The sequence below is a fragment of the Bufo gargarizans genome, chromosome 2, assembly GCF_014858855.1.
Source record: "Bufo gargarizans isolate SCDJY-AF-19 chromosome 2, ASM1485885v1, whole genome shotgun sequence".
NCBI lineage: Eukaryota > Metazoa > Chordata > Amphibia > Anura > Bufonidae > Bufo > Bufo gargarizans.
In genome coordinates, this window is record NC_058081.1 from 491781593 (window position 1) to 491794620 (window position 13028).

Here is a 13028-nt window from a genome sequence, read left to right on the forward strand (position 1 = left end):
GCTGTTCCGATGCTGGAGTTACTCTGATGCTGGGTGTCGGACCCCTGCCAATCAGATAGGACAACAATAGTAAAATCCTGGACAACCCCTGTAAGTTGTGAAATGCTGATATTCATACATCTTTGGCTACTTTCAAACTTCCGGTGTGAATTCCAGCAGGCTGTTCCGGTGGAGAACATCCAGCCGGAATACACCAGATCCAGCACTGCTGGATGCAGATGGAGTGTCCGCAGACCCATTAAGTATAATAGGGTCCGGGGGAGATTTGTACGCATTCCGGCAGACAAGCGGAGAACCGGCTGAACACAAACCGCTGCGTGCTGTAGTTTGTGTCCAGCTGATTCTCCAGAACAGCCATGACGGATTTTCACACTGGAGGTGTGAAAGTAGCCTTTTACTGTATATCAGGGATGCCCAACCTGCGGCCCTCCAGCTGTTGCAAAACTACAACTCCAAGCATGCCTGTACAGCCTACAGCTATTAGGGCATGCTGGGAGTTGTAGTCTTGCAACAGCTGGAGGGCCACATCTGTTAAGTCAGAATACACTATAGTACATATTGTATGTACTCAGGGGTACTGTCAGAGGAGACGTGCGTTCAGACCATGATGTTGTGTGTAAGAAATGTCAGCTGCTTCTTTCTTCTAGGACATGGTCTCTGCGATTTTGGCTTTTTGCATGGATTCTGGCTGTGTTTTTTTGCAACAATGAAACTCCTTTCTGCATCCAGTTTCCAGGGAAACATGCCAGCCTCTCCAAATCCAACTAAATGTGTCTCTAAATAGACTCAAGGACCGTCATACTGCTCTGTAGAAATGGCAGAGAACATTGTGTAAAAATGATGGATTGGAACTTCACTGTTCTTCACTCTGTTAACCCTAGGAATGCTGCAGACACGTTGACTCTTGTTCCAGTGTCTGAGGATCAATATCTATTCTGCTCCTTGACTGTCCACAAACATTGTTTGTCTGGGGAAACAATTATCAGGGAGTACTGGATTTTCTGCATGCCCAAACTTGTGACTCAAGGGAGATAAAGGATGCCAGAGTATGGCATCCAGCTATCCTGATGGTAAAATCATACATGTTCAACTGATCCAAGCATACATATTTATAGGGCAGCCAGGGGATACTGAAAGTGCTTCAGGACCATTTCTATAGAAATGGATTTACCCCACTAGTATGTTTTTGGAGTTTGGGGAGTATTTGAGTACTTGGGGGGGGGGGGGGGGGGACCATGCAAACACAGAAGATGTGACCCTACTATGTACACTGCCTGTTCCCCCCAAAAAATTGCCACACAAAAAAAAAAAAAAAAAAGGTCACACACCACATTCGCTGTGGCTTTGTTTCGATAAGCTTCTGCAATGTCACAAGATTTATTTCCATCCAGTGTTGCATTCATTTTTCACCAAGATCTTGCATTGATGATGGTAGAGTCTGAGAGGCAAAGCCTAGCACATCCCAAAGATTCTCAATGGGGTTAAGGTCTGGACACGGTGGTGGCCAATCCATGTGTGAAAATGATGTCTCATGCTCCCTGAACCACTCTTTCACAATTTGAGCCTGATGCATCCTGGCATTGTCATCTTGGAATATGCCCGTGCCATCAGGGAAGAAAAAATCCATTGATGGAATAACCTGATCATTCAGTATGTTCAGGTAGTCAGCTGACCTCATTCTTGGAGCACATACTGTTGCTGAACCTAAACCTGACCAACTGCAGCAACCCCAGATCATAGCACTGCCCCCACAGGCTTGTACAGTAGGCACTAGGCATGATGGGTGCATCACTTTATCTGCCTCTCTTCTTACCCTGATGCGCCCATCACTCTGAAACAGGGTAAATCTGGACTCATCAGACCACACGACCTTCTTCCATTTCTCCAATCTTTATGTTCCTTAGCAAATTGAAGCCTTTTTTTCTGGTTTGCCTCACGGATTAGTGGTTTTCTTACGGCTACACAGCCGTTTAGTCCCAATCCCTTGAGTTCCCTTCGCATTGTGCATGTGGAAATGCTCTTACTTTCACTATTAAACATAGCCCTGAGTTCTACTGTTGTTTTTCTTCGATTTGATTTCACCAAACGTTTAAGTGATCGCATATCACGATCATTCAGGATTTTTTTCCTGCCACATTTCTTCCTCAAATATGATGGGTCCCCACTATCCTTCCAGTTTTTAATAATGCGTTGGACAGTTCTTAACCCAATTTTAGTAGTTTCTGCAATCTCCTTAGATGTTTTCTCTGCTCATGGCAATGATTTGACCCTTCTCAAACAGACTAACCTCTTTTCCACAACCACGAGATGTGTCTTCCGACATGGTTGTTTAAGAAATCAGAAGCAACTCATTGCAACAGTTGGGGTTAAATAACTTTTTGCCAGCTGAAAGATGATCGCCCATGCAGTAATTATCCAATAGGAGGCTCATAACTATTTGCTTAATTAAATCCAGGTGGTGACTGGATGTATGAATTCATAAATATACAGGCCCGAGCATGAATAGTGGCCAAGCGCAGAAGGTTAAAGCAATATCTCCATCCACTATCCCAGGGCAAGGGTTCACACAGTTTTTGCATAGGTAATATAACTGCGATACCAGACCTCATTTTTTATTTTATTAAAGTGTTCTCCAGTAATTCATAAAATAAAATTACTGAAAATACTTGAATACTACTTTAAAATAAATTTATTCCCAAATACCTTTAATTTGTTATAATGGCTAGTTTTGTCTGGGGAGCAATCATTAGGAGAAATAAAATGGCCACCGTCCTATAAGTACACACAAAACCTGTCCTAATCACACAGGAGGACAAGTTACTTCACAACACTGAGCTAAAGAGCGCCTCATCCTCCTCTCTGCTCTGCTTGTCAGGGATGATGATTCTGAATTACAACTGATAAGAACTTTAGCTGATTCTATAGCTGAACCTCTTTGTACTTCATGTCTCCTCATGGACTCCATTCCTACAGAGATTCAGCTAAAGATCTTATCAGCTGTATTCAGGATCATAATCCCTGACAAGCAGAGAGGAGGATGCGGCAGCTCTTTACCTCAATGTTCTGAAGTAACTTGTCCTGCTGTGTGACTAGCACAAGTGTTGTGTGTTCTAATAGGATGGAGGCCATTTTCTCATTTTGTTTTCCCTGATGATTGCTCCCTAGACAAAATAAGCCATTATAACTAATCAAAGGTATTTGGGAATATCTTTACAGTGTTGTGCATTTTCATAAGTGTACAGTTTTATCTGAAGATATTATAGTTTAAATGTCAATGCTCATTGCCCTTAAGTGTAAAGTCAGACTGAAACAGAGTCTAATATCTTTCTGTAGGGTTGAAACAGGCCGAAATGAGGTTTTGCTGAGTTCAGTTTGGGTAAAATGTTTGTAGGGACATAGAGTGTATTGTCTTTTAAAAATTATTGTGAGCAGATGTAGTGTATCTGTTAATGCTATGATGGGTCCCACAGACGTGTCTGTGAGAGAGAACCAAATCATTTAAATAGCAATGTATTATTTTACTTCCTTACAAGGTAATTAAGGAAGCAATTGCCTTAGGGGAAACATTTGGTGTGCATTGTCCAATTCATGTATTCATGATTATATTCTATATATTTCTGTGTGGTATATTTAGATTTGCAACATATCTTAAACAATGGTTTATATAATGTATCATTTATGTGTAACAGTGTATATATATATATATATATATCTCTCTCTATCTATCTCTCTATCGATATCTCATACCATGTATCATTTAGAATAAATATTTTATGCCGTGTGTATCTCACTGACTGAATATAGACTTTTTGAGGTTTAGAAAGTATTGACGTTGTCTTCCTACTAATTGGGTTTCATGAGGAGAGCTGAATATTATTAGCCAGCCATGTGGGCAAGTTTAAGGGGTTGTCCGAGTTATGAAAAAAATAATAAGAGCTGCCCTGAGTGACATGTCTGCCTGCTGGGAGACTCTACAGCATGTTTTATGTGTAGAACTACAAGTCCCAGCTGTATAATGACACTGCTAAGGGAGTGAATACAAGTGCTGCCCTGAGTGACATGTCTGCCTGTTGGGAGACTCTGCAGCATGTTGTAAGTGTAGGACTACAAGTCCCAGTGTTATAATGACACTGCTAAGGGAGTGGATACAAGAGCTGCTCTGAGTGCTGGGAGAATCAACAGCAACTTGTAAGTGTAGAACTACAAGTCCCAGCTGTATAATGACACTGCTAATACACACAGGATATTCCCCCTACCTTCTTGTGCAATGCTCTCTCTAGTATGTCAGCTCCAGTGCCCAGCATTGTCTCCTCACTGCCTGCAGAGCTGTGCAGCTGAAGGGGTTAAGAGTCCTAGCAGAGAGTAGACGGCAGTGAAGAGGGGCGTGGCCAGCACAGTGACGTCTCGTTTACAGGCTTGTAAACAACCTTTATCAGAGCAGGGAGAGAAGCTGACATCACAGGTCATGTGACCCTCAGGTGAAATCTGAGAAACCAGCCACTGGAGATAAAGTGAGTTAATTGGAAAGCTCTTACATTTGCTTAGTTAGGAACATAGAAAGGACAAAAAAAATAACTCGGATAACCCCTTTAATGAACCCGGATGTCAAGTAAAAGGGCCCATTGTCCATTGTCCCTAAAGGACAGTAGAGGATAGTGACTCCAACATATCTAGATTATGGATAAGTAAAATGTCAGGAAGAAACCCTTAATACTGATGTATATTGGAGGGTTTAAAAAGGTCATGTGAATGTATTATTAGGTATTTACAATTAATGTTAAAATTGTTATGTGGTACAACAGTGCCATCTAGAGGTAGATGGATAATAGTATGTCATTTTCACCAGTATTCCAGGGGTTAAAATGACATCATTGGTATCTGCATACGAATACACCCCCTTGCCTGATAGGAGATCCCTAATCTAGAAGTCATCGGCATCTTCACTGAGCCTGCGCCGATTACGGCGCAGGGAGCGGTCCGACAGTCACTGCGCCGAATACAGAAGCACATGGCGCAGGCGCGAGAATTCGGCCGAGATGGAGAGAAGTAGGCTGTCAATCTAGAGGAGAGGGGCGGGCTGGAGCGCGCTGGGCGGCAGAAATAGTGAGTGGACAAATCCTCTAGGTGCTGAAAATACGCCCCCACAGCACCTAGAGGCTCATTTGCATATCGATAAAACTAAGTTTTTAAGCTTAACTGCTCCAGACAAAGGTAATACATAAACATGGTTAGGTACAGCAGACACTAGCAGATCGCTAGTGTCAGACAGCTAAATAGGTGAAAATCTGGTGGTAGAAACCCTTTAAACACCTCCCTAATGCTAGTTGTCCTCTTAGCAAAGATGCATATTGCTAATGGGAGATTGGACATTATCTGAGTAGAGGAAAAACCTTTGGGAAATTATATTTGCATAGTATGATTGCCAAGTGGGATATAATATCATATATATATATATATTTGATTTGTCATAAGGAGACAGTGGATCAGTTATGCTTCCAGTATTAATCCGCGTTTATCCTTTTTATATTCAATTGTGTATGATATATATTTCATTAGTCTTCAGATCATTTTATGCTGGTGAGAAAGCAATAGTGGGTTACACCACCATCTAGTGGTGGTTTGTTGGTACTGCGTCAATTTGTCTATCCATTGATCTTATGTCTGTTTTATATTGGATTTTACTCCTTTGTAAATGAATTTTATATATTTTTGCATAATTGATTGCCCCTTTGTTTTCATTAATTGCATAAATTAAATTTAAGAGTCTCAAGATAAAAGAAAAGGCGTTTTTATGTCCGCCTAGTGGATTTCCTGACTGATTTCTATGTTTTATTGACATTTTATCTCTTATATAAAATATTTATATTTTATATAAAAGATATAGTTCGACAACAGTAAAGTTTTATCCAAGTATTTTCAGTCATTTTATGAATTGAAGGAGAAACCGTCTTCAGGATAGGTCGTCAATATCAGATCACTGTGAATCTGACTCCCAGCACCCCTGCCAATCAGCTGTTTGAAGAGGCCACGGCGTTCCGGTGAGGACTTTAAGGGCAGAACCATACATTGTATAGTTGCTGTGCTTGGTAATGCAGATCAAGATCATTAATTTGAATATGATTGAGCTGCACATATGCCATGTGACTGATGGAAGTGGCGGGAGTCAGACCCCCACCGATCAGATATGGATGACCTATCCCGAGGATAAGTTATTATTTTTGTACTCCCGGAAAACCTCTTTTAGCTTATATGAAAATTAGATCATATATAAGCGTCAGTGACTACAACCTGCAAAGCCTACTGTGATCGTCACCACACTCTAGTGCACAGAGATAAAATATGGTAATTTAGTGGACAAAGGAAGAGTTAAATCTGACATTATTCCTTTATTTCAATGTCACTGCAACTCACCGAATACACAGCGAACATTCTACATCTGAAAGGCTCAAGACATCTTTCAGCAGTGGAATGGGTGGGAGGCAATCCTTGTGATGCTCCTCATTTTCCTGAGAGTCTGGAAAACACATTAGAGTACATGACATCTTTCATATTTATCAGCAGCTTCTAATTTGCAGAGCTCACACTGTAACATCAATTTACATTAGCAAGCAAAAAAAAAAAAAAACTATGAGGCTCCAGCACTGCAAACCCTTTTTGGGAAATATGACCCTTAAAAATACCTGGAAATGTGAAAGTCCAAGAGGTCCTCTAGGATAAAGTCTTAGGCCTCTTTCATATGGGCGTCCCGGATTTTCTCCGGACGCGACCCGCGTGCATTGCGGGGGGAAAACGCGCAAGTAGGCACGCAATTGCAGTGATTGTTTTGACTGAGATTGTGTTCTGATGTTCAGTTTTTTTCTGCGCGAGTGCAATGTGTTTTGCACACACGTGAGAAAAAACCTGAATGTGGTACCCAGACCAGAACCTGGACTTCTTCACTGAAGTTTGGGTTTGGGTTAGGTATTCTATTCATTTTATTATTTTCCCTTATAACATGGTTATAAAGGAAAATAATAGCATTCTTAATACAGCGCCTTTGACGTCAGCGCAGGTCCTGCTGAATGAAGATAGAAGATCCTTCTATCTTCATTCAGCAGGACCTGCTCTGATGTCACGGCGCTCACCACGTGGTGAGCGTGATTAAGTCAAAAGGTCCTTTTGCAGGTCCCGAAAGAAGAAGAAAGAAGACGATGCCGGCAGCGCGAACAAGTGGATGAGGCGAGTTAATTTTTTAAATATTTTTTAACCCCTCAAGCAACATTTGTCGGGTGGAAACAAATTTAGAATATAATGCAATTTCCACACTAGCCACTAGATGTCAGCACAAGAGGCTGCATACAAAACTAAATCTTGCTTTACAGCCTACAGCGAAACTGAATGTCATTATATCATCCATGACAATCTTGGTGTATATGTTGCATATGACACCAATGTCCAATTGGTAGAATCCTGCCAAATGCTAGAATTATGTGGCAGGAAATCACTGTACTACTTCTCTGTCTGATTAGGCAGCCACATGGATGGCATTTGATTATGTAGAAGCCCCAGTAAAAAGCAGAGCAGGACCAACAGATAAGGTTACATGTGCTTTCCTAGCACCGCTGTCCCATCATACAAGTGACTGTCGGAGGGGTCGGCATCAACTCCTAACATACTACAGCTATACTAACTTCCTACCACCATTTATTTTATAATGCAAAATATACTAATCATATACATCTCCAAACATTTGTTTTTATGATGCAACTTTTTTGCATGGCAATAGTGGCAGACGTAGAACACTGATGGAGGATATGAAATACAATAAGAAGCACAATGGCTTATACACAGCTGTGTTTCACGTTGCTGTTTTTATCCATTTAGTGATCTAGAGACAATAGAAGCAGACGCACAGTCTCCACGAGTCATCTCTGTAAGCCTTAACTGACAGGGAATGAATGTGGTAAGGAAAGTGGAGTAGGATTTCAAGAGGGCAAACTTCAAGATGAAGTGTGCCAGAGAGGGGTGCCATGTCCACAATAATATTCTTCTCCCATTCTCAATGCTATAGACTTCTCCGTAAGTCTGGAATGTGTTAAGGACATCAGAGATGCTTTGTGTGTAGGAGGTGTCTATCTTCAGGCTTCCTCAGTGGACTTGAAATCCCCCTCAGTAATGCTCAGAATATCAGCAAACTAAAGATTGTGACTTAAAGGGAACCCGTCAGCAGGTTTATGCTGCCCTCACTCGGTACAGCATACAGTAGTGACAGACACCCTGACTTCAGTAGCTATTAGGTTGTTGCTGAAAACTTGATATACAGGGAGTGCAGAATTATTAGGCAAATGAGTATTTTGACCACATCATCCTCTTTATGCATGTTGTCTTACTCCAAGCTGTATAGGCTCAAAAGCCTACTACCAATTAAGCATATTAGGTGATGTGCATCTCTGTAATGAGAAGGGGTGTGGTCTAATGACATCAACACCCTATATCAGGTGTGCATAATTATTAGGCAACTTCCTTTCCTTTGGCAAAATGGGTCAAAAGAAGGACTTGACAGGCTCAGAAAAGTCAAAAATAGTGAGATAGGGATGCAGCATTCTTAAAATTGCAAAGCTTCTGAAGCGTGATCATTGAACAATCAAGCGTTTCATTCAAAATAGTCAACAGGGTCGCAAGAAGCGTGTGGAAAAACCAAGGCGCAAAATAACTGCCCATGAACCGAGAAAAGTCAAGCGTGCAGCTGCCAAGATGCCACTTGCCACCAGTTTGGCCATATTTCAGAGCTGCAACATCACTGGAGTGCCCAAAAGCACAAGGTGTGCAATACTCAGAGACATGGCCAAGGTAAGAAAGGCTGAAAGACGACCACCACTGAACAAGACACACAAGCTGAAACGTCAAGACTGGGCCAAGAAATATCTCAAGACTGATTTTTCTAAGGTTTTATGGACTGATGAAATGAGAGTGAGTCTTGATGGGCCAGATGGATGGGCCCGTGGCTGGATTGGTAAAGGGCAGAGAGCTCCAGTCCGACTCAGACGCCAGCAAGGTGGAGGTGGAGTACTGGTTTGGGCTGGTATCATCAAAGATGAGCTTGTGGGGCCTTTTCGGGTTGAGGATGGAGTCAAGCTCAACTCCCAGTCCTACTGCCAGTTTCTGGAAGACACCTTCTTCAAGCAGTGGTACAGGAAGAAGTCTGCATCCTTCAAGAAAAACATGATTTTTATGCAGGACAATGCTCCATCACACGCGTCCAAGTACTCCACAGCGTGGCTGGCAAGAAAGGGTATAAAAGAAGAAAATCTAATGACATGGCCTCCTTGTTCACCTGATCTGAACCCCATTGAGAACCTGTGGTCCATCATCAAATGTGAGATTTACAAGGAGGGAAAACAGTACACCTCTCTGAACAGTGTCTGGGAGGCTGTGGTTGCTGCTGCACGCAATGTTGATGGTGAACAGATCAAAACACTGACAGAATCCATGGATGGCAGGCTTTTGAGTGTCCTTGCAAAGAAAGGTGGCTATATTGGTCACTGATTTGTTTTTGTTTTGTTTTTGAATGTCAGAAATGTATATTTGTGAATGTTGAGATGTTATATTGGTTTCACTGGTAAAAATAAATAATTGAAATGGGTATATATTTGTTTTTTGTTAAGTTGCCTAATAATTATGCACAGTAATAGTCACCTGCACACACAGATATCCCCCTAAAATAGCTAAAACTAAAAACAAACTAAAAACTACTTCCAAAAATATTCAGCTTTGATATTAATGAGTTTTTTGGGTTCATTGAGAACATGGTTGTTGTTCAATAATAAAATTAATCCTCAAAAATACAACTTGCCTAATAATTCTGCACTCCCTGTAAAGTCATTGCAACCCATGCCAGAGAAGAGTCAGCTCTCCCTGTCCAACCACCGATGATTAGATGTCTTCTTAGAGAAGACGGTTAATCATCCATGGGTGGGTAAAATAAATAACCAGGACCCTTCTCAGGCAGCCCTAACTCTTCTCCGGAGTGGGCCGCAATGATCACACAGCAAGTTACGGCAGCCACCTAATCTTTGTCAGGAGAGACAGATCGCTGAAACATGTGTATCTGTCACTACGTTTATACTCAGTGAAGGCAGCATAAACTTGATGATAGGTTCCCTTCAAATGGATTCCAGTGAAAAGTTCTGAAAGATCTCCATTTGCGAGTGAATGAAAAAGTTTCTGCTTCCCAGTCAGAAGCTGTAACCTATTGCAAAATCTGTAACCTATTATACATTTATAATACTTGTGTGGCAGAGGGGATGAGCCTGCCTCAGACACTAGGGCTAAGGTGCCACTGCTACCTCTGCACCTCGTCCTGTATAGCAGTGATGGCGAACCGAGTGCCCAAACTGCAACCCAAAACCCACGTATTTATTGAAAAGTGCCAACACTGCAATTTAACCTGAATGCCAATATAGTATATCTTCCATGTACTTTATCATGTAGCTATAATAGCCTGCCTACATTCAGTGCGCTGCCTGTGCTGTTCATAGTGCGCCCTGTGCTGAGGAATAGCAGGAAAAGTCTAAGGCATATTGGTACACCATAGACTTTTTCCAGGGTGCAGGTGCCCACAGAGAGGGCTCTAAGTGCCGCCTCTGGCACCCGTGCCATAGGTACGCCACCACTGCACTAAAGCAATGCGCCTGAATAACAGTAGTCAGCTTTTACAGAAAAGACACCTGGTGTGTTCCATACCACAATCTGCGATAAGTAACTATGGGGGTCATTTATCATTAGATATACGCCAATATTCAGCTTATATCTGTCGCAGATTCGGTCGCAAAGAGGATATGTGGCCGAATTTGCAACTTCTCCCACGTCACATACGCCTGGTCTAAAAAAAGGGCGTGGCGGGCCATCTCATTTATCATTTTCTACGCCTGTTTTAAGAGTAGAAAATTATATAAATCTACGCCAACAAGGTTGCTGGCATAGATTTAGGCTGACGGTGGATACGCTTAAGTTCTTCAGAGTCCAGCGCCTCTGTAGGGGTTTCAAGACCGGCGTCTAAAACGCAGGTTTTAATTCATGACCCTTATGTATTTTTTTCCAGCTACTGCACTGACATGTCAATCTTAAATGTTTACGTAGTCTTTCTTTGTCCGGTGGCGTTGCGTCATCCATCTCTTTCCTCTTCCTTTGCTCTTGGTTTAAGGCAATTGATGTCCCATCAGACGGCTGGACTAACGGAGAAATCGTCTTGTCTTCATTAATCTGAGGAGCAGTTATGCAGGAACATATCAATAAAAAATATATGCTATGTATTTGTTACATATAGATTGACAATCATGTGGAAATGCACTTTAAATGCAATTGTATACGCAGTGCCATAAGAAAGTCTTTAGATCCTTTAACATTTTGTTATGTTGCAGCCTTATACTAAAATTAAAAAAACAATCAAGTTTTCCACCATATTGGGATAGTGACAACAGAATCTTAGAAATGTTTCCAAATTTATTTGCAAATATATTAAAAAAGAAAAACCCTTTGCTATGACACTTGAAATATACGGATACTGGGGTACAGGTGAATTCCCCAGTGGGCACCTAATCTCCAACCCCCTGCACAAGTGGCACATAACACAGTAGACTTACTGCACTACATACATATATTCAATGTACAGCACCTCAACCAGCCGATGTTCATATAAAAAAAATTGATAGATTATTAAAGAAACGCCCCAGTTTATTAAGGTACATTCGCATGACAATTTTGCGGAACGGGTGCAGACCAATTTATTTCAATGGGGACCATGTGCTGTCCGCATCCGTTGTTCCGTTCCGCGGCCCCGCAAAAAATATGGAGCATGTCCTATTCTTGTCCAAGAATAGGCATTTTATATATAGTGCCAGCCATGTGCGGTCCACAAAATGCGGAATGCACACGACCAGATCCGTGCTTTGCGGATCCGCAATTTGCAGACCGCAAAACACTTACGGTCGTGTGAATGCACCCTTATAGACACAATCAGAGCAGAGAGCAGGATCTACCTTCTCAAAGTTGCTGCAGGGACCACCATAGTCAATCATCTGGTAGCATTCTACTGCTGTGTGAGCAGGTAATATTTGAATGTATCCGTACAGTGGGCCCCCAAAATACATTTTACTGGTGGGCCCTAGACACCCTAGTCTGACACTGCACCCCTGTATATATAAGGTCTCACATATCAGAGCAAAAAACAAGCCATGAGGAGGAAAGAACTCCCTGTAGAGCTCAGAGAAAGAATTGTGTAGAGGCACTGATCTGGAGAAGGGTATAGGAATGTTTTGCTGAACTGAAAGTTCCCACTATAATTCTTAAATGGAAGAAATTTGGAACATCCAGGACTGTTCCTACAGATGGCCGCCCCACCAAGCTAAGTAATCAGGAGAAATGGGCCTTGGTAAGAGAGGTGACCAAGATCCCAATGATCACTCCGGCTGAGCTCCAAAGATCCTGTGTGCAGATGGGTCTACCATCACTGCAGCATTCCATCAATCTGGGCTTTATGGCACAGTGACCAAAAAGAAGCCTCTTCTCTTGGAACTTTGCAAAAAAGCACGTAAAGGACTCTCAGACTGTGAGAAATAAAATTATCTGGTCTGATGAAACCAAGACTAAACTTTTTGGCCTCAAAAGTGTTGTGTATGGAGGAAACCAGGCACTGCCCAATACTATCCCTACAGTGAAGCATGGTGTTGGCAGCATCATGTTGTGGGGGTGTTTTTCAGCAGCTGGGACAGGTAGACTGGTCAGAATTGAAAAAGCTCAATGGAGCAAAGTACAGAGATATTATCAATAAAAACCTGATCCAGAGTGCTCTGGACATCAGACTGGGCAGAAGGTTTACCTTCCAACAAGACAATGAACCTAAGCACACAGCCAAGACAACACAGGAGTGGCTTAGTGACAATGCTGTGAATGTCCTCGAGTGGCCCAGCCAGAGCCCTGAATTGAACTCAATTTCTGAGAGATCTTTATAAGGCTGCCCACCAATGGTCCCCATCCAACCTGACAGAGCT

General features: G+C 42.1%; 1 protein-coding gene across 2 annotated transcripts in view; it reads right to left on the reverse strand.

The window, feature by feature from the left end:
• Positions 1-13028, reverse strand: part of LOC122928393 (LON peptidase N-terminal domain and RING finger protein 1-like) — a 67894-nt gene that overhangs the window by 20629 nt on the left and 34237 nt on the right. The window contains exons 5-6 of one of the 2 annotated variants that reach the window (XM_044281180.1): positions 11115-11241; positions 6412-6514 (exon numbers count right to left, since the gene is read on the reverse strand). In XM_044281180.1, the coding sequence (XP_044137115.1) occupies positions 6412-6514; positions 11115-11241 (230 nt within the window). Of the gene's footprint in view, positions 1-6411; positions 6515-11093; positions 11242-13028 lie in introns of both variants that reach the window. The other variant, XM_044281179.1, reaches the window with a different exon arrangement.